The 21,782-nt window shown below is 29.3% G+C and overlaps 1 protein-coding gene across 4 annotated transcripts in view; it reads left to right on the plus strand.

Moving 5' to 3' along the window:
• Positions 1 to 21,782, plus strand: part of LOC142332158 (uncharacterized) — a 42,748-nt gene extending 20,966 nt beyond the window's left edge. For 2 of the 4 annotated variants that reach the window (XR_012758183.1, XR_012758182.1), the window contains exons 5-6: positions 1,079 to 1,237; positions 21,164 to 21,782. Coding sequence is in view for 1 of the 4 variants with exons in the window: in XM_075378429.1 (XP_075234544.1) it covers positions 1,079 to 1,096 (18 nt within the window). In the remaining 3 variants the exon portion in view is untranslated. Of the gene's footprint in view, positions 1 to 1,078; positions 5,757 to 17,490; positions 17,589 to 21,163 lie in introns of those variants that run through there. The other 2 variants (XR_012758184.1, XM_075378429.1) reach the window with 2 other exon arrangements.

Here is a 21,782-nt window from a genome sequence, read left to right on the forward strand (position 1 = left end):
AAGTTCCAATAACTTTCTTCTGACATATGTGGTTCTGGTAGAATATTATTGCTGTACTTGTTTGCTACAGTCGGTAAATTAAAATACAGACTGACTTCTCTGAGACTCAACTGCTGTATGCATGGAGTTACGTTCCCTATGACTGTGGCTGGATTCAAGAAACTTGTGCCCTGTAACTTCAGTATCTGTATTTGCTCTATCTTTATGGTTTTCTTTTGCTTTATTACAGTCGGCTTTCCTCTTCTGATGACTATAATACTCCTGTTTCAGTTCACCTTTCTTAACTTCATCTTTCATTTCTTTATATTTTTTGTATAGTGCGCATTTGATCCTTGGGTTTAAAAAAAGATAAATTATATTTTTTGCAAAAGTATGTGCGTATGTATTTTTGGAAAAATTATTCTTCAGCTGTCTGTGAAGTATCAGAAATGGAAATTTGTAAAACTTAAACTAACTTGAATTAAAAAAACTGAATATGTGTATCATGTTTAAGCAAAATTTGTGTCATGCTTCTAAACAAGAAATAAACATTTCTGTCGGAGTAGTTTTCTGTTTGATTATAGAAACATTTACAGTTTCTTTTTTCATAAGCAGTTTCTTTCTTGAACAGAAACATGTCTGTTTGAGTACTTTGACAGTAAAACAAATTTTTGTAGTATTTTTTAAATACTTCAAAAGGTGTAATTGTCCAAAAGTACAACTACGGTTTGGAAACCAAAACATCAAAGAGGTGGAAAAAAATCATCTTAGTCTGAAGTTTGTCCTGTGGGATCTAGAAAAAAATGAATTTTTTGTAAGTATTTTGAGAATCTGTAAGTATGAATGAAGTACTTTGAGAATGGGCGAAAAGAAACTGTAGGAGGCATTGGTCAGTAATTCAAGAGTGCTTCACATGCTCATGTATTAACTTATGTATGAATTTTTGGTGAGATGTGCTGTAAATTTTGTTCTCAATTCTCCTATCTCTTGTAAAAAAATATACTTTGATTTTGCAAAACCGTACTTAACTTTTAATTCTGCTGTTTTAAAACAAAAAAAAACTTTTACTAATGCACCTAATGTTTAATTTCTGTTTCAGGAAGCTTACCGACAGTGAAAAATGCTCAGAGTAATGCAGTAACAGTACAGGAAAATACTTTGTAAGAGATAAGCCAGAATAATGAGAAAATTACCGAGTATTTCTGAAATAATTTTTCCCTCTAGACTGCACTTTTAGAGGACAAAATTTACAAGGAAGGTAACTAATATTTACAAACTGGTAACTGAAGATTTTTTGTTTGATACATATGTTGAGATAATCAGCATTTTAAATTATTTTTACTCGAATTATTTTCAGTAATCAAAATAATTTAATGGTATTAACCGTGTTAAGTGGACAGAGGATCTAAAAGAAATATCTGATGTGGCACATATCTCATGTGGAATATGACTTCCTTCTACACCTATTAAATTACATTTTTTTTTTTTATATTTACAATTATTTTTTATATAATTTTTTTTTATTGTATTTTAACAAAAATAAAAACCCTAATATTTTCCATCTAATATTTACATCTCATCAGTTATCTAAAATTAATTATAGTAATATAAGTTTCATACACTTCATAATTTATCCATCAATTTTAATAATATAATATAATCATGAATTTTAGCAAAATCATAGCAAAGAACTTAATCAGTGATGTAATTTTTTGTCTATAATGTTTGAAATAATTATTTTTGGAGTAAATGCAATAACTGTTATTTTCTATATATAAAGAAAAATAGGATAAACATAAGGTTTTATTGGAAAATAAACATTTTTAGGTTTGAAATAAAAAACTTTGTTAATTTACCAATAAACAAATAAATTCTAGTTAAATTAGAGAATTTAATGTAGAGAATTTAATTGTGGGAAAATTGATGTAAATAATGTGTATTGAAATTAAACAAAAATTTTAGAAGTTCAAATATAATTAGAAGTTTTTAATTTAAAAAAAAAGTTTAATTAGGTTTTTCATAAAACCTAAGTGAGATAGAGGTCTGGGACCAATTTTATTCGATTTAGGAAGTACCAAATTTACCCCTCAATTTATACGCCAAGAATTCTATTACAGTTTAATTTCACAGAGGGAGTAGAAAGCAGGGCTAAATGTTTCACAAACCGAAACTCGCTAAGGAATTGTTTTCTGACATGTTTTATATGAACAATGTTTTTCTTATTTTTGGCTATAGAATTATCTCCTGAGAGATTATCACACAATTTGGAATCACTCTGTATAAATCCTCTTTTAAAAATCAACAACAGACTGATTTTTCAAAAGAAATTTAATATACAGTAAAAGCTAGCTGTGAGGTAATTCTTTTATAACTTACTCCTGAAATAAAATCCCACAGTCGTTCGTCCTTTACAGTTCTAAGATTTTTTAATATGTATTTGCGAGTTCACAACGGTTCTGTAATCGCTAAATTAATACGCTAGATCACCCTTTTTGTCCCAAAAATAGTCCAACCTTCTTTACTGAACGTTCTTCTTTGAACTTCTTTGGTCTAGGCGATAGTTTTTCTGGACATACGAATAACAAATTTAGCTTTCTTCTCCGGTAACAAAGGGGTCAAATAATCCATCACCATCATTTATTAATGTCACAAAATTTGTGCACTGTGCTACAATCGTTTTTCCTTGTACTTGTCGATTAACATCTTCGGCATCCATCAGGCACACAATTTTTTCAATCAAAACTTCAAAGATCCGAAAAAAATTTCAAGATAAAAAGATCTAAATCAAAAATCTTGAAACATCGAAGACAACTTTGATGGGGGAAAAGCGCCGGTTTTCATGGCGCTTGATTTTTGACAAATTCTTCAATCAAATCATCTGTTATCACCGACAGCTCAGTTTTTCATCGTGAACGTTCGTTCATCCTTCTCGAAATAAACGGAACCACTGTTTTACTTTTCCGTCACTTATAATATCTGGCCCTTAAACATCACAGATTTGCTTGTACACTTTTGGCGCAAAATTATCTTTTGCCATTAAGAATCAGGAATTTTAACGATCATTATAAACGGATTAATATAAACAACTAACATCAAAATGACTAGCTATTGCTGCTATCAGCTGAATATCGATCGAATTAACTAAGTACGCAAGCGCCATCTATTTACATCACCTGTACAGGAGGCAAATTCAAAACAGACCTTACTTTGAAAATACGCCTTTTATATATAAATGCATTTTATTCGAAGGGATATGCTGTCGATGTTAAATCTCAATTTGTTATCGAGATCTAGTTTACGTTTCTACAGGCAGCTTAAAAAAATTTGATGTTCCCTGTATAAAGTTAGCGTATCATTTAAATAACATTAAGGCCTAAGTATTTGGATTTTCTTTGAGATCGTTTTATAATAAACGCTTATGTTTCAATAAATTACAAAAATCAATATTTACTTAAATAATTCCCCTCTATTGATCTGACTACAGCGATCATTTGGGGTTTGTAATTATATAATAATTGCTTTGAAGCAAAGGCTATTGTCATTCTCCTCTTACCAAAGTCCACGTGAGCACATATACCTCTGGTTTAGAAATCTTGATGGATACTGTTGTGGCTATGACGTAGGAGACATTATAAGCTAAGAAACTCTTATATGGTACTAAAGCCGAGTTTCTATAATTTTTTATAGAGGTTTATTTTTTCCGATTGCTGTTTAAATGTGTAACATAATAACGATCTAATATTCACTTATAGATTGATAGATTAATGGTATTTCATGAAAGATTGAATGTGCTAGTCAAGTTTTGTAATCGTTAAAATAAAACTAAATAAAAATAGTGCAAAATAAAACACTTATGTAGAAAAAAATAATGTAAATTTTACAACATGACTAATGAAGTTCATCGATTTGATGCACAAAAGGATAGGATGTATATTCCCTAATCCTATTTTAGCTGACAAATAAAGCCATTAACAATTTTAAGCACGACTGAAAGCTGGAAATGGTAAAGAAACAAAAAAAAAAAAAAACAGATATATTATCAAATTATTTAATCACTGGTTTTCCTGAGATAAAGAAAAATGGAAGTACCTATAAGATTCATGAAGAAATGGAAACAAATTCTCTGATAATCAGTTGTATGATTCTCTCATAAACAGTTGTAAATCACAACTGCTTTACCAAACTGTTTTCACCACAATTTTACAATTTCTAGTTCTCCATACAAAAAAAAAAAATAACTAAAAATGCACGTATATTAAATTAGTTTTAAAAATAACCACACATTTTAAAAAAAATTGTTTTTTTTGTGAAAAATAATTGAGTTTTGTACTTATACCCGAGTAATTTTTTTTCATCTTTTATTTTGTATTTATAACTTTCATCAACACAGTAAAACTATTAAATGCGAGTGTAAAAATAATGTGTCTTTATGGTTCTACTGTACAAAAAATACTTTATATTTAATATCAATTAGAAGATATTACTGTCTTATGAGGTAGGTACTGACATAGTCACAGCAGATTTCTTACTTGCACATATCTTGAATCGTATATAAGTTGATTCCAAAATCACCAATTTGGGATTATTTTAAACCAGATTACAATTTTTGTTATAATTCCCACAATTAAATATGAAAATATTGTTTATGCCATTGCGTAAAGTATTGGCGTGAACTCTCTTATAAGTTGAATTAAAGCAGCTTTAATTCAACTTATAAGAGAGTGTCTCATTATACTTTTTTTGTTTTTTTAAAAAATAAATTGGTGAACCGTTGTAGATGAAAATTTTAATTATAATTAAGAGGTTTTTCAAACACTGAAATTTATGCATGCATTCCATTCAACATACATATATATATGCTCAGCTGATTTTCATTTATGCCTTCTGTATTGATTATTTTTTAAGATTTAACTATATATTATTTCATGTGTTTACATCTTAAATAGTAATAATAAGAACTTTTAATTATAAAAAAAAGAAAAACATTTTGAAATTGTTGTATTGTTTTTTTTCACATTCATAATTACACATGTTCATCTTTTCTCATTTTATTTAATTTTATATGTATATGACACGATTATGTAAAAAACATTTTTGATACATATCTTTCTCGAGTTTGTGTTGAGCAACCATTGTGTATGTGAACATTTCATTTTGTGTTAAAGAATTGAACACCTGAATGGATTTATGTTTAACTCTGTGAATATTTTTTTGTTAACTTTAATACTTATGAATCTTTGTTGTGTGAGCTCTACAAATATTCTTTGTCATGTTATAATCCGCATGAATCTTTGTAATATCTTTTGTTATGTTATAATACGTATGAATCTTTGTTGCATGTCAAAAATTGTGTTTGTGATTTTTCTTCTGTATAATTTGGAATGTTCCATTAAAATCAAAGGAATTTTTATGTAGACATATATAAAATTCACGATTGTGAGATTACATTTTGTGCAAGTGTAAGATATTTTATTTTAAGCAAGATATTAATGTTTTTCATTGAACAGTGATCGTCTGTTAAATAATAAGGTATTATTATTATACTCTGTATTATTATTATATACTTTGTGTATGTAAAAAAAATATTAAAGGTAACAAATTTATCTATACTTTAAATTAAGGATTGTTGTATATAAATTTCGCACATGTAGATTTTGTGCAGTCTTAACAAAGTATTAAAATGTGATAATGTATTTATGCAGTTTTTATAAATATGGTTATACAATTCTGATTTCATTCTGTCGAAAAATAAAGTCCAATTCTTTTGGCAAAAACGAGCTATGTGTAATTTTATTTTGTAACTTTCCCCAACAAATATATTTAATAATAATTAACCCTGTATAACTTTTTTCATGTTACTTGATAAAGCGGGTATGTTTTTACCGATAAGCACTACCTTCATGAGATCTAATCGGTGGAATAATTTATCATTTAGTATTAATCATTTCTAATAGTTAAACAAGCAATTAATTATTGTATCAGAACAATAAAGACAATTGTTGTAACAGAAAGAATTACATGATTTATTTGAAAGTATCTTCCTCATTTAACAAATAATAAAATTAGTGAGAGTTATAAATTAATTTTGTTCATATTTTAGCGTAATATAATTTTAATAAATGTAGGTTTCAACTCACCTACTTAATGATGCATAAGATTTGACACTTTTATGTGGCGATGACATAAATACTCCTTCAACTGTTTCTGCATATCCTAAAGATTTTTTTTTAGGTGTGTAACACATTTTCTGATATGATTTTACCTGAAAGTATAATTTATATGTTCTATTTATCTGGGAAATAAAAAACTGGCAATTTTTTTTATCTCATATATAAATGTATACTATAGATTCGGTAATCTGAGGAAATTTAAATACAAATAATTTAGTTTTTGAATATTCTGGAATATAGTAAGCAACAAGTTATTAAATTTTATTTTTCGTGACATTTCTATTTATTTAGTGCTGTGTAACTTTGTTTTTAACAATCACGCATATTAATCAAATGACTGTTGAATATTACATAATAATAGTACATACATCTATATTCAAACATGAAACAATGTTTATGTTCAGAAAAAGATAACTAGCATTAAGATTGCATGTTTACCATTATGATATGGTTTTTACTGAGTGGCTAGGCTCCTTTTACTATGTTTCCAAATGTTCCTGTCCCATCCCGCATTTTAGTCTCCTTTTATCCTCTATTCTTGATTTTGTCTACCAATTTCAATTGCTTTCTCTCTTTCCGGTTTTCCCTTTCAATTGTTCCCTTAAGAGTTCAGTTTAATCATAATTCTCCTCTGACATGACCGATTTCCTTACCTCCTTGAAACTGGATGTAAGAGTCCTCTATCAACAACAATTCTGCTAAACATCTCTTTTTTCTTAATTGTTGTGCTTATTTTATCTTTTATTCTTTCTCCAAACTTGTACTTCAAAAGCTTCAATCTTCTCTCTTTCTAATGTTTCCGTTTCAAACCGAACAGAACACTTCACGCATAACATTTAACCAGACTTCTAGACAAATGATACTACAATATAATATTTAACTTAATTATTACCACGATCTGCTTGAACAAACTTTAATGGTTAATGGCTGCTCATGTACAAGATTTATTGTTGAAAAAATTGACTTGACAGCTTTTAATTCAATAGACAAAATATTCTGTAGAACTTACTTAAATTTCTGCATTATTAATAAAAATTATTATAATACTTTTATTAGCGTAAATTATAAATCTACCAAAGTTTAGAAAAAATATAATTGAATTAAGGCTTACCTTTAAAATTATGAGTGAAGAGACTTCATGTTGTCTTCTTCATCGGTCAAATATGTTGTATCATATCATTCTGCTAAACTTACCAAAATGCAGATGGTATTCAGCCCTACAGACAACACTATTGATCTATCCACCACAGGAATTAACGCTATATAGAAATCATTATCTCAGAGAAATCAACCGTAATCTGTCATTCTTGCAACTTATGTTACAAGCGCTATAACCACGATAAAGACCGGGTTAGATAGTGTTCAACAACAAATTAACATACCTCTTTCTGTATTGAAACAATATGTTATACACATTACCTCAATTCTGTAAGGGATATAATGAATCGTATATACAATTAAAATGAAGTAGGCTGAATTATAGATACTAAAGTATTATTCCTACAACAGTAAATTCAGTTGTGGATAAGTTTTAACAGGTGAAAAATGTAGTAAATATATTAACACAGAACACACATTTTATGATTAGAACTAAATTTTATTTTTAATTATCTAAAAAAATTGCACAATATAAATTAGATTTCAATTAATTATATTAAAAAAAATTACATTAGTTAAAACTCCACTTAAAACAACTTATTAACACTCGCATCTAATTATGAACTGTGACCAGCAAAAAAGAGCGGTCTGCTTGTTTCAACAAGTCTTCCAGATCCATAGTAATTTCCAATTGCTGGAACGTAGAGAATTTTTTTAAAATCAAATTTCATTTTTAACAAATTAAAAGCCTAAGCTTAAATATAAAATTATCATTTAGTTATTTTTTTAATACTTTCCCAAGTAAGAATCTAGAGAAGTGAATTTTTCACTCCCAGTATTATTTCAGAGTGGATATGAAATGAATATTTTCTTCCGATTGAAAGTTATTAATTAAATTAATCTGTCTGTGGTTTTTCTGTGGTTTCACCTTTTCTGAAAATAATTAAAACTGATAATTCTGAAGCGGTTAAAAATATTTATTAACATTGTTTATTTATTTTTACTATTTTTCTATCTTAAAGAGAAAAAATATTGAACCTTACTGAGCTAAAATATTTTTTTAATCGCAAATAAAAGTACGTTAAAAATAAATTCATTATTATAATTATGTGAACACATTTATATTGTCTGCTAATGTATAACTCTCTGTAATTTAACATCAATGAGTTCTGCATCGCCCTACACCAGAGATTGAAATGATTCACTTAATGGGATATTTTTTCTCTGTGATGGCTATTCTTGTACGGAGTTTCACTGTGTTTATAATTAATAATCAATCTATATAAATAATAACTGTGTTCCATAAAATAAAAACAATGGTACCAGGAAGTAATTAATTAAATAATTATTTATTAATTCATTCTCTTTAATAATTACAGCTATTACCCGATTACTCGTAAATTACTTTCTTTTCTCGCAGTTCAATATTTTCCTATCTCTAGGAATATAAACTAAATATTGCGTATATAAAGTGTATATTGTATTTGTATATAAACTGTAAATATTCAACATACTGCTGAACTATTTTATTATATTAACCCTTCCACATATTCTGAATGGAAGAGACACTTTTATAGAAAATGAAGGATGAAGTTTAAACAAAGTTTTAATGAATCTGGAACGATAAAATGATAATTTATATTTATACATACCAATAAATGTGTACATGTGTGGAAAGTAAACAGACAAATATAGTTCCCGAAAATCCTTGCAGAAGGCCAGAATTTTTAAATGCAATCGGCATCGCTAGTACTCCAGAACCAAGGCTTGATTTGACTACATGTAATAAAGCTTCGATGTCTCTATAAAAATACAATAATAACTATTAATTAAATATGAAAGTTAATTAAAGAATTAAGATCGAGATATAACCGCATTCATACTTCATAACCTGATGGTTCCAGTGCAAGTGGCATGTCTTATAAATTAGCATCTCAGACATAAAAGGTGTTTATTTAATAATTAAAACCAAGTTTGATATTATATTTTTATCGATCACCTGTGGTGATCTATACTCTCTCACCTTTCTCTCTATATTTCTTGCATTTTTCCTTTGATAGTTATGAATAATATATGATTTACAGTCTAAACGCAACTTTATTTTCAAATACATATCATAATGAAATTTGTTTCAGAGAATTAAAGAATTTTGAAAAGTGGTGAAAAATTCATTCATTTAGCTAATATCAGAAACAAAAGTAGGTTATATATTGCATTGTTTTATTTTATTTTATTTTTTTTATGTAATAAAACTTAATGGTATTACGCTTAAGATTTTATTTATACTTAAGATTATAAAAATTGAGGAGCTTGAACAATCTTTATTATTTTTTTTTGTTGGAATTATTAAATTATAGATAAAATTTAATAAAATTGTAATATCAGGATAAAATAAATACATTAGAAACCAATATTTTTAAGGTGATCTGGCTTGTTCTACGTAAAAGCTCTTATTATCATTCTCTTTAAAGGGTAATTTAAAGAAAATGATGAAAAAATCATTTTTTCATCATTACCAGTAGTTATTTTACACTTAAAAAAAATAATAAAAAGAAGAAAAAGAATGCCCTGAGGTAGATCTCCATATCTGGAATATACCATCCAGGGCAATAACAGTTGTTATAAGTACAAAACATATAGTTGGCTAGCGGGACTCCAAATCTTTTCCTCGAAAATGTGATCGTTCTTTTTTAATAATCCTGATCTTATTTTCAACTTCAGATCGATACACAGATCGGATTTTTTGGCTTACCTGTAGATTATGTATAATGAGAATGATTTTGGAAACAGGTTTACATCTTTTGTGCTAGTGATATAGCGACCAGGGTTGAAGCTGTAGTAGGTGTAACAGAGATCCATCCATTTCTCACTGCCCTCTGCGATGGCAAGCTTGTAATAAGGTGTCCATTTGTCGGTCCATAGGGCTCTCTGCTCTCTGCTTTGACATGCTGGTTCCATTGGCATACTGGGTTGGACATCCGGGTTGGTAGCCCAAATATGGGGATGTACCTGGTGGCTACTCTTGTTACAGAACAGATCATTTTTATATGTCCACAATTAAACATGACAAAGGGTTTGTGTAAACACACTCATTTAAAATCATCAGTGATCACCCAAATGGAATCGATCTTCAATAGCTGTGAAGGATAAAGTAAAGGCCATTGGGAAATTTAACATTTAAGTACCGTAAAAGTAAGTTTTAAAGGCTATTTTCTTCAAAAGTATAGAATGACAGTAATTGTTGTTATTGCAAATCTAGGTCCACTTGAAACTTGAATTGTCAATATAAAAAATGACTGAAAAATCTGTTGTGTGCTTCGTGTAGACTTTGATAATTATAGTGTAAGAGATAATGACGTAAAAATTTTGTACGTCAAATGTAAAAAAATGTGTTTTTTGACCCTATATTTAGCATTTTACATGGTATATCTCCCTTATCAACTAAGGGAGATACAGTTCTGGGAGTTATTTTTTCAATTTTCCAGCCCAAACACCATAATCGAATTTGCCCCTTAATTGACCTTCCCATAATTTCAGAAAGCCTTAATTTACCCGGAGGAACTGAAACTCTGGCAAAATCTTTCACCCTGTATAACTCGCTAACGAAGCGTTTTCGGACCTCTGTTTATATGAACTTTTTTCTTATTTTTAGCCTCTAGATTGAGTTGTCAAAGTATTGCCTTAACCTCCTGAATCATTCTGTATAATCAAGTACCTTTTTTATTTTATAGTTTTTAAATTTACTGAGTCTGATTAATTAAAATCAATTTTTAAAAGTTTTTAGCGGGAAAGTTTTTATATAATTATTTTTTTGGTATATAGTGTTATATACATAATTTTATGTAAATAGTTTAGGATATTGGTACTATTATTATATTACTCGGTACCATTGTTATTTTTCCATAAATACCTCAGTCTTAATAGTTTTAGATCGTGCAGTAAGGTGCATGTATTTCTTTCAGTTACTGTTTCTTATTAACAAATTTCCCATTTACAAAATAATCAAGAAATAAATAATTAATTATGACACCCTAACAAATAACAAATATATATTTACATATTTTTTTGGGTTTAACCCAGGATACATTTCTGAAATTGCTTAAAAGTCTTAACAGTTTACTGAAACATTAAACTTTATTTATTTTTCACTAGACATGACTTTTTTCAGAAATGGTTTGTTTGTTTTAATTAAATCATAAAATTAACAAGAAAGTCCTGAAATAATTTTAACATTTAGCAGATGTTTAACAGTAGATACTGAAACTCTACCCCTTTCTGCAGACCAAATGTTCCCTGTAATTGAAAAAAACTCTCTCAACTGGGGCAGTTGTCTGAGGCAAAAACATCACAAACTCAACCATTTTAGAAATATTGCAACATGAAATATCAGTCTTTTTGAACACCTTAAGAATTGCTTTCCACTTCTCTTCAATAGTATCTGGTACTTTCTCAGACTTGAACCGCACCACAACCTACCCTTTGGTCAACAATATTTATGGGATCTTTTATAATTTCATTAACAACTTGTGCACTCTCTTCTAAATCAGACCAGAAAATTTCAGTTTGTAATTTATCCACAGAAACTTACTGACTTTATCAAAACTGATTCTCCACAACTCTTAAGTATTGGATACTGGAATTATAAAAATTATCTACACTTGGGACGAATTTTTGTTCCTGAACATCATTATTTTCTTTTAGAATGCGTAGCAATTCTTTGGCAGAAGATTGTATAAATTTGTGGGTTTTTCTTTCCTGAAGTTGAGAAATTAATTCAGAATATACCTGAAATGCTTCTGTTGCTGTGATAGAATTAGCTTCTGATTTCAGAACTACATTTTTAAATAATGTAGAATACTGTATTAAAAATTTCAGAAACGGTTCACTTTCTAGATTTTCAAAAATCAAATATTAATTTTGGTATTAGTCACACAATAAGAAGTATGATTTTAGGCCATCAAAAATGGAAAGAATTCTTAATATTGCAGATAAGAAACTAAGAAAACTTGTGCTCTTATGAGATAATACTTTTTGTAATCTGTTTCCATAAATTCAAATCGCTTTGAACTTTTATGAACACATTTTCATTCCCCTTTCTCTTCACACCACAAATATTACTGTTAGTGTTATCAGCAATTTTCTTCAAGTTTGAATTTTTTCACAAACTGCAAAAGATACAGAGTCAAAATTTGAGCAATTTCACATGACACTTCATCGACATATAAAAGTTTAACTTGAATTCCCTTCTCCGGACTGAAATATCTTACAACATTCGGAACAAGTTTTGCTTCACTTCTGTTTGAACTATCCATCGTAGCTGTTACATAATTAATGTTTTCCAAAGAACGCAACACATTATCAAATATAAATGGCAAAATAACGTTAGCAGTAATTGCCGCGGTTTTGGTTCTAGCAGATGAAAATTTTGGGTCATATAACTTTTCAACCGGTTTAGATGTGCAGTCTTATGTTTTCAAACTGAGTTCGTGTCTAGCAATTTGGTATGGAAAGGTAGCAGCATACCAGATCACTGTTGTTATTCCACCCTTTGGCTTTAAAAAAATCTCTTATGTTTGCTGAACCAGTAGCATTAGTAGCATTCCTATGTTTAGCTGTTTTCATGTCGTCTTCAATATCACCCTTTCCTTTATGTGCAACAGAAAATTCTCCAGTACTTAATGTGCAATAAACGACGTTCATTGTGATTGTCATTACACAATTTCAAAAATTTATATTCTCTTGCAGGTTAATAATAAACACACATTTTCTTTTGTCCGTTGGTAAACGATGAGAGAAAAACAAATAGAAATAAAATGATCAAAAACATGTAGACAAGTTACTTACTTCGCAGACGAAAACAACATAAACACACTGTCCCTGTTGTGTTGCCAAATGAGTAAGTAAAAAGTTGTGGCGAGACCAGTAGCAATGCCTCTGTCGAAACTGACATCAGTGCTTGCTCCAAGGTCAGCTGAGAGATGCACAGCTGTAAGAGAATGTTTAAAAACACATTGTCGACCATATAGGTCTAAAATTTAAAAAAATCCTCACCAGTCATAATATTTCTCAAACCCCACACAATTTTGCAATCCTGGACAGCACTAAAAAACCAGGACGAACCCACAGCGCAACCAACTTAACGCCAAAAGAACAAAATTCACCACTTAATTCTAAAGGATACTGCACAGCGACTTTCCAAATGCTCTGTATAATTCTCTCTTGATTATTACCATTACAAGTGACAACTGCATGCAGTTATGCAGGCTTCAAATTTAGATAACCACTAAGAACCAATCTCCTGCCTTGAGTAACTGTCCAAGTAGTTTGCGATAGTGAACTACATCATAATTATTTCTCAAAAATTAACTAGCTTCAAATTCAAACTGACCAAATTTAAAGAAGGGCAAGTATCAATTTTTAATGTAATTTTGGGTCAGAAGAGGATTCTTCATTTTTCTTTTAATGTGTAAATTTTTGATATTGAAATTCAAACTGTCAGTAATTGAAGAAATCAGATATAATTTATTCACTGTATGTCTTATCTATACAGTTTATTTCAAGATATCTATGGTTGTTTCAGATATTTTCTTTCAATGGAGAGGATTATTTTTTGGGGTCAATCTTTATTTAGCAAAATTCTTAAAACTTCAAAAGTTAAAATGCATGTTACAGTAGATTTAAGAAAAGATTATTTAAGTAGATTTTCCAGAGTTTATTTTGTTGTTTACCCTGCCAAGTACTCAAATTTACAAACTGACCATTTTTATTAAAAAAATGAAACATTCTACTTGAAAAATATAATGCAAAGAATAAGGGAATGCAACTAAATGCATACAATTCTCTTATTTCAAAGCAATCCACTTTACGTGGACTTAAAAAAGTTATAATACCTTATTAAAGTCATTTGCATAGCTTCTGATATCACATTAGGATTTAAATGTTACATTTCCTAATTGTCCTTATTAGCGTCATAGTTTTGAAATGGACTTTATAAGCTCTAGTTGGACTGGAATCAGTAGCAAGAAATGTATAGATAATATCCAGACAAATTTCTTAACAGATTAAGTTTATACTTATTGATTGAGAACTATAAGAACACAATCTTTTAATTATTACTCTGGCAGCATCCAAAACTTTTGTTCATAAAAAATTTATACTAAGGATCAGTGTGAAAATTTTCAGATTGCTTATAAAATCTAGCGGTGAATCTTGTACCCTGTGTAGAAGTGATGTTTAATAAACCTTTAGGTAACTTTTTCTATACGTACATATATTTCATTCAACATATTGTTCCACAAAATATTAAAAAGAAATATGTTAAAAATAATAAGACCTGTGCAACCACAGGTATTAATATTTTGAAAAAATATAATAATTCTTCATTTTACATCTAAATCTAACAAAGATTCCCACTTTATAGATTATGTTAAAAGGTAAAAAAAAAAACTGTTAATGTGAAGTAGCTGAATATATTATAAATTTATGAAGTCATCTGAAAAAAAAGAGTTTAGTTATTTGAAGAGTAGATAAAATGAACTAAGTCTTGAAAAAAAGATCATAGTATTCTGAACTAGGCAACAGATGAATATTTTAATTGTGAAATGAAACTGCATTTTGTGAATAATAGTTTCTAAATTAATTATCCATAGATTAATATTCCTCATCTAAACCTTAGATATAGAGCTCAATTTCGCTAGTAAGTTTTCAAATAAGCTTAATATGTTTTATTACAATTTTATCAAAGTGTTAAGTTTGTAGTTTAGGCATTAATGCCTCAAAAACATCCAGCCTTGGCTTCTTACTTTTATTATTTATCAATCCAATTTTTAAACACAGATAAATTAAAAAATATAATAATAATAAAATATTAGACTGAAAAAACACAACGCATCAAATTTATAACATTCAGTCTCCTGTTTAATGAGTCTCTAACCTTTTTAAGATTTTTGCTATTAAAAACAGAATGATTGGTATCTCCACTTAAGAAAGTGTTGCCAACTAGCTCTGATCTAAGTCATCTGAAATAAGTCTAAGTCATCTGAAAGAAAAAATTCAAAATTCTGAAAACAAGCTATTTAGTATTAAATTAATTTTAAAAATGATATATTAATTCAGGTTATGCATACAACAATATATCTACAGACATAAAAAAGGACATGTAAATCCAGGTGTTGGGTTCAGGAATCAAAAAAAGAAAAATGAAAAAATTACATTGAAATTTTAAAATCATAATTTATATAAGTGCAATATACAAAAAGTTATTTTTAAAATAGCTTGTTAAAAACAAATTTAAAAAAAAACAATAAATAATCAACACATCATGTGATGTGTAAATTTATGATCAGTTAATGCATTTAAATTTAGGAATGATTACAACACAGTTTATAATTTATGATATGTTTTATTTCATCGATAAAAAATGTAATTAACAATATCAATTAATATAAATGACAGACAACATTTCTACCAGTCTAATGTATAAACTACTTAATAATTGTGAAACTAAGGTTATTTTTAGTAAAAATGTTATTTTATTGATGCATTCAAAGTAGTGCAAATACCCATTTGTGGTACCAATGGTATGCCCATTTGGATTACACTTACTGCTAACTATATCTAGGGAATACAAGAGGTAGGAGTAATTACTCCTACCTGTTTTTGGATAAAAGAAATTTATTTTTTCTATTTCAATGGTTTTTATTTCTGAAACACATGTAAAGCACTTAAGATATGAGAAGCACTAACCTGAGTTATTTTCTCCGATTATGATGTTCACTACAGATCTTGTAATGAGTCTTTATTCACATAAGCTACACGTGACCTTTGCTCTCTTATAAATAGCTGAACATCTGTATTTCAATGACCTTACTATACCAATACACATTAATATGTTTGGCTCAGTGAAAAAGGCAACAGGAAACCACTTTATTCTTCAAGTGAAGAGTGTTCTCAATATGATTGGGAATACTTGTGCCTATTTCAAGACTGGCTTATATCTCATACCAGTTGAGAGATAACCTTTTTTGTTATGGCATTTAACATATATATATATATATATATATATATATATAAAACTATACAACTTTATTTATTTTAATTCAGTTTTTACTTAAATTTCAGTACGTTGTAATTTAGAATTATAATAAAGCAACACAATACCGATACTAATTGATATTTAAATATTAATTTTATCAAACGTGGCCTCTCGGTATGATTATACAATTAATAATTAAAAAACCCACTTACCAACAATTCCTTTGTATATACATTGAAGCGCTTTCAGAATAAAATTCCATCATCAGGAACTTAAAAAATGCGTTATAATCTTAATAAAACTAAAACTTCTTCGTCGTGTAAATTTGTTTATGTAATGTAATATAATATAACAGAGGTTGTCAAATGTTTAAAATTATGTCGACCTAACGTCCTGTCATTATGAGTGTCTCCACCGTTATGTTATATACTACGCTTCAACATATATATAAGAGAATTGTTGGTAAGTGGGTTTTTTAATTACAGTTCCTAATCCTATTTGCTGCATTATTTGCCACCCGGTGTATCTGGCAATCCGTTAATCTAGAGATAATATTATCCTGCCTTACCCGCCTTGGACAATCTCTGATGTTAACCAATACGGCCTTGTGATCACTACCAGTTTCTTCGGTAAGGACAGCAAACTTGACGGTATCTGCTCTAAACCTACTATCCACAATTACCAGGTCTACTGTTGATTGGTGACCTCTTGCGCTGTATGTAGGAGCCCCATCATTTATACAGCACGTACCCATAACCTCCAACAAGTCCTCGAGAATTCTACCTCTAGCATTTGTAGAATTGGCACCCGCTACAGTAGTTTTACAATTAAAATCTCCAAGCACTACCACTCTTTTCCGCGATCTGGTCATGATCTGCTGTAGGTTAAATATCTGGTTTTGAAAAAACTCTATAGTGCAATTGGGGCTGATGTATGTACCCACAATAATCGTGTCACTTAATTCAATAGCTATTATTCTGTCTTCTCTGCTGTACAAGTTATAATCCACTCTATTGAGTATTCTTCTGATGGCCACAGCCCCATTCCTGTCGGGTATCCATTGACTTCTGGCAGCCGAATACACATTAGGCTCCGTAGATACCAGAAAGTCGACATTGTATCTTGTGGCTATTTCCAGCGTCAGGTCTCCTGATAGTAGGCTTCTATTATTATTACTTAATAATATTTTAATCATTATGTTTATTGCAGCTCATACTCCCGGTTCTGTGTTCTGTACTTCTGCAATCGAGACACTTCATTGCTTGCCTACAGTCTTTGATGAAATGCCCCGTATTACCACAGTTGAAACATAAGTTGGTGCGGTCAGGGCTCCTGTATTCTCTTCTACCGTGCCCCATGCTCCAGCACCGGTAACATTTTTCGTTTTCTGACTACCTTAAAAATTAAGCTTTTCTACATAGATTGGTAATATGTACAAAGAAGAAGAGCGCATTAAAATAATTAATCAATTTCTTGTTATGCGCTACCTGTACCAGTTTTTTTTTTGGTTGTGGTAAATGTAGAACATTGATGTCAAAAGGAACCAGTCACCATTGCTTTCTCTAAAAGTATTAATTTTTACTGCTCTGCCGATCTGTGGTTCGTGAGCAGAGTGAAAAAATGATTTTATGGCTCATACTGTAATTGAATGTCATGCTGAAATGTAGTTTTGCTCAGTGAAGGCGCTGAGAATCCTATTTTCACTCCCCAATTTATCTAGTAAGCCTGTCGCTGTAGCTTAATATTCACGAAAATGTTATGTAATCTTCAGCAGTGACTGATATCTCGTATTAAATTGTATGCAACCGTTACGGTGTCATCTAATATACCTATACGCATATGGGTTGGCCAGATAGGGTTTTCTGGAGTCGGTAAAGTATTGTGGAATCGGGGAATGAGGAAACGGTTTGGAAAAATTAAATATTCTAATTGTGAAAAACTTAGATCATGCGATCAAAGATATTTATAGAAGATTGAGATTGGCTGCTAAAGTACGATCAACTTATCATTCCTATGGATGTGATATCAGTAGGTTATTGGTCAGTCGATGGATGTAAACTCACTATTCAAAAGTAAAAAATTTTTATATGCAATAGATTGTGGAAAAATGTACATGAAACCAAACTTGAAGTAAATTTGGTATTCTATTCTTTAATTTTTGAATGGATTAATGAAATGTAAAACCACAGGGTGAAATTCCGTATTTAATAAATACTTTAATTGAATTCCCAGAAAATTGTTCGCTTAAAAAATGAGTAAAAGAAATTGAAAACTATTTTTTTATAACTGAGGGACTGATATTGAGTTTAAAATACTGAGTCGGCATACTCTGGGATAACTTATTAAAATAAAGACCACCTAAATACTCAATTAACCATCTAAAAATTTCATCGCGTCAGATTGCTTTCAAATTGTTTTAGTTGAGAAAGCTCTTAATTTAATTAATTTTTTACATATTGTTGTCTAACCGAATAAATGTGTTAGGATATTAGGATTGAAATACAGAGAAAGAAAATTTGTTTAGAATATGTGTAAGAATTCGGTAGCTGTGATAAGATTAGAGATCTAGAAAGGTAAGCTGAAATTTAGGAAGGCCAGAAAACCTTTTCTCAGACATGTTTGTCTTATCACCGTTCCTATTCTATTTATGTTTAAAAGAAACAATTGAAGGAGAAATTTGATAACAATCAATCAGGAAAGAAATAGAAATAATAAGATACCAACAAGAAAGAAAATAAAGATGTTGAGATTCAATATTGATATTGCTTATACAAGAAACCAGAAATACTGTCCAGCTAATGGTGAAATATACATTCTGATATGATATTTTGAGAAGATGAGAACGTTTTTACTGCATCGGAGGAGTGCTGATTTTGAAGTGCTAGATCTCCCTTGGATCTCTGAATTATTCTTGAAGCAGAATGTTTTATTGGATACTTTGAATCCCAGTGCCACATTTGCTGTCTTCTTCAATTCTGAAAAGGTTTACAAGTTGACTTGCTGATTAGATATGCTGCGCATCTTAAAAGAATAGGATGTAGATGGCAATTTTCTGGGCTTCATAGTAAGATTCCTTGAGAACAATGTTTTTAACTTCAGAACCATTTACACTGGAAAATGTACCTTAAAGTACTGATGTTCTATAATTTTATTTTCTTTGGCTGTAAACAACACTATAAAATTTATTAAAAACCGCCTTCATGTGTTCATTACATGTAAATGATTTAACAGCCTACATCCATCGGCAGCTGCAAAACGTTTGCTTCAAAACTTCATTTATGAACGAGTCATAAGGTGAAATTATCTAAATTAACAAAAAAATCTCAGTTTCACTCCACATAAATTTAGGTCTGCTTTATGAATGCATTGCCTGAATTAAACGTGTAAGAGAACTCAAAATTCAGTGTTTAAAACATTTTTATAGGTTAACAAGTAACAGCATAATATTTACAGTAATAGCTTTTGGGATGCAGATGAAATATGTGTACTTAAATTTTACTGAATCTTGGTAATGTCTAAATTCGATTAGTAGTTTACTCCTCAGAGTGTACAATTCTTGGGATGTTGGATCACCATTCGTAAAATTTTATTTGATTTGCTACCGGATCATTCCTGTCTAGTCAAATAGTAAGCACTTCAATGAAGGATGGTGAGCCTTTGCCTCTCTGGTCGAGTCTGACCAATAATGATTTACATGCATCATAAAGGGACAATCTTAGCATCTTCTGTGTGATTTTGTTTTTATTTTCAGTCTTAATTCCACAAATTCCCATTTAATTTAGTTTTATGATTTTTCAAGCTTGGGGAATGTTTGTTTTACCTTTCCTTAGTATGAAACTACATGCTACATTTACTGTTCATTAGTATATTTACTTAGGTGATTAGTTATAAGAAAAACAGACAATAAGCGTGTAGTATTATTACAGAATATCTGCAATAAAGATACTTCTTTATAAGGTGAAGTGATTTACATTGATGGATTTAACCAGAGTAGCTACATTAGATGTTCCTTTATGGCCTATTTTCTCGGATACAGATTTTATGTATTTGTCTTACCAGTGCAAGCATGCAATAATTGGAGACATGTCATCTTCTATCTTTCAAAAAGATATATATATATTGTAGTTTGAAATAAGCTCTACTTGAGAACATTGATACAAACGTATATCTAAAAAACATTTTGTTATCGAGTTACAGCTAGTGAAAAATTTTTCCTGTATTTCAGTTTTCCTGGTGAAATGAGTTCATACTGAAACTTTCTGGCGTTAAACCGGATGGTTTTGTATGACTTTTAACCTCAAAAATCAAATAAAATTGATCACAGAACTGCATCTCCTGCAGTTTTCATAATATCCAACATAAAACAGAAAAAAATAGCTCTATATACATGCATGTATCTTCTTAGAGCCATCTCTTAACCTAAGTTGACCGTCGTAAATTATTCTTAATTTTAGGCGGCTGCTGTAAATAAATAAATGGAGAACTTAAATCTTCTGTTGTTAAAACTTTTCTGAAATATATGACGGAGAAAAATATGTTGCTGTTAAAATATCTTAACGAATTTTAATATAACTTTTCAAGAAATTTGAAGGAAACTTATTGGAAAACAGTTATTTACTTTAGTTCTAGAAGTACCGTTATTCAAATATCAGTTTGATAAACATAATTGGTTTGTTATAAATTTTATGTGTGTGTGTGTGTGTGTGTGTGTGTATGATTGTGTGTTGTTTCTTACACAATTATTTATTTTTTAGTATAATTTAGTACAATTCAGTATAATTATTTATTTTATTTACTTATACATCTACTATTCTGCATCTACTTTTATTATAACTTATGTTGTGTTCATGAATTAGCTTTAACTCAATGGTTTTATTTACAGGAATATCAAGCATGCCATTATTGTTAACCGCTAATCTGCTGAAGAATTCAACTTTACCGGTATTATATATATATCAACTGTACCTGTATTAGCACCACCAAACAGTCAATAATTATAAATATTTTTAATGAAACTTAGTTGTTCAAAGGTTTTTATTGTAAATTCGAATAATGCATTTAGTGACAGAAAGTGTAAAACAATTTTGAATGTAATTATACATGATGGTATCTGAGTACAATTATATAATTTTTTAAATGATTTTGCTGTGTTTATATATATATATATATATATATAAAACACACACACACTTACTTTTCTTGTATATTTTAAACATTTAATATTTTTAAGTAGAAGTGTTTCTGTCAGAAAAGAATATGTATAAAATTTATCTTAAATTAAAATTTATTTTTCATATCATGATAAAGACAGATTACTTGTGTTAATAATTCATATTTATTTTAAACTATTTCAGTGACATATTGTAGAGGTTATGATAATGATAAAGTTATTAAACAGTAAATGTTATCTACGTACGATTTATTTTCTTCTATGGAGATTTACATAATGCTTGTAATGTATATATCGCATGTATGTTGTATAATAAATTATGCTCGCTTAA

Source organism: Lycorma delicatula, chromosome 11, assembly GCF_047948215.1.
Source record: "Lycorma delicatula isolate Av1 chromosome 11, ASM4794821v1, whole genome shotgun sequence".
Taxonomy (NCBI): domain Eukaryota; kingdom Metazoa; phylum Arthropoda; class Insecta; order Hemiptera; family Fulgoridae; genus Lycorma; species Lycorma delicatula.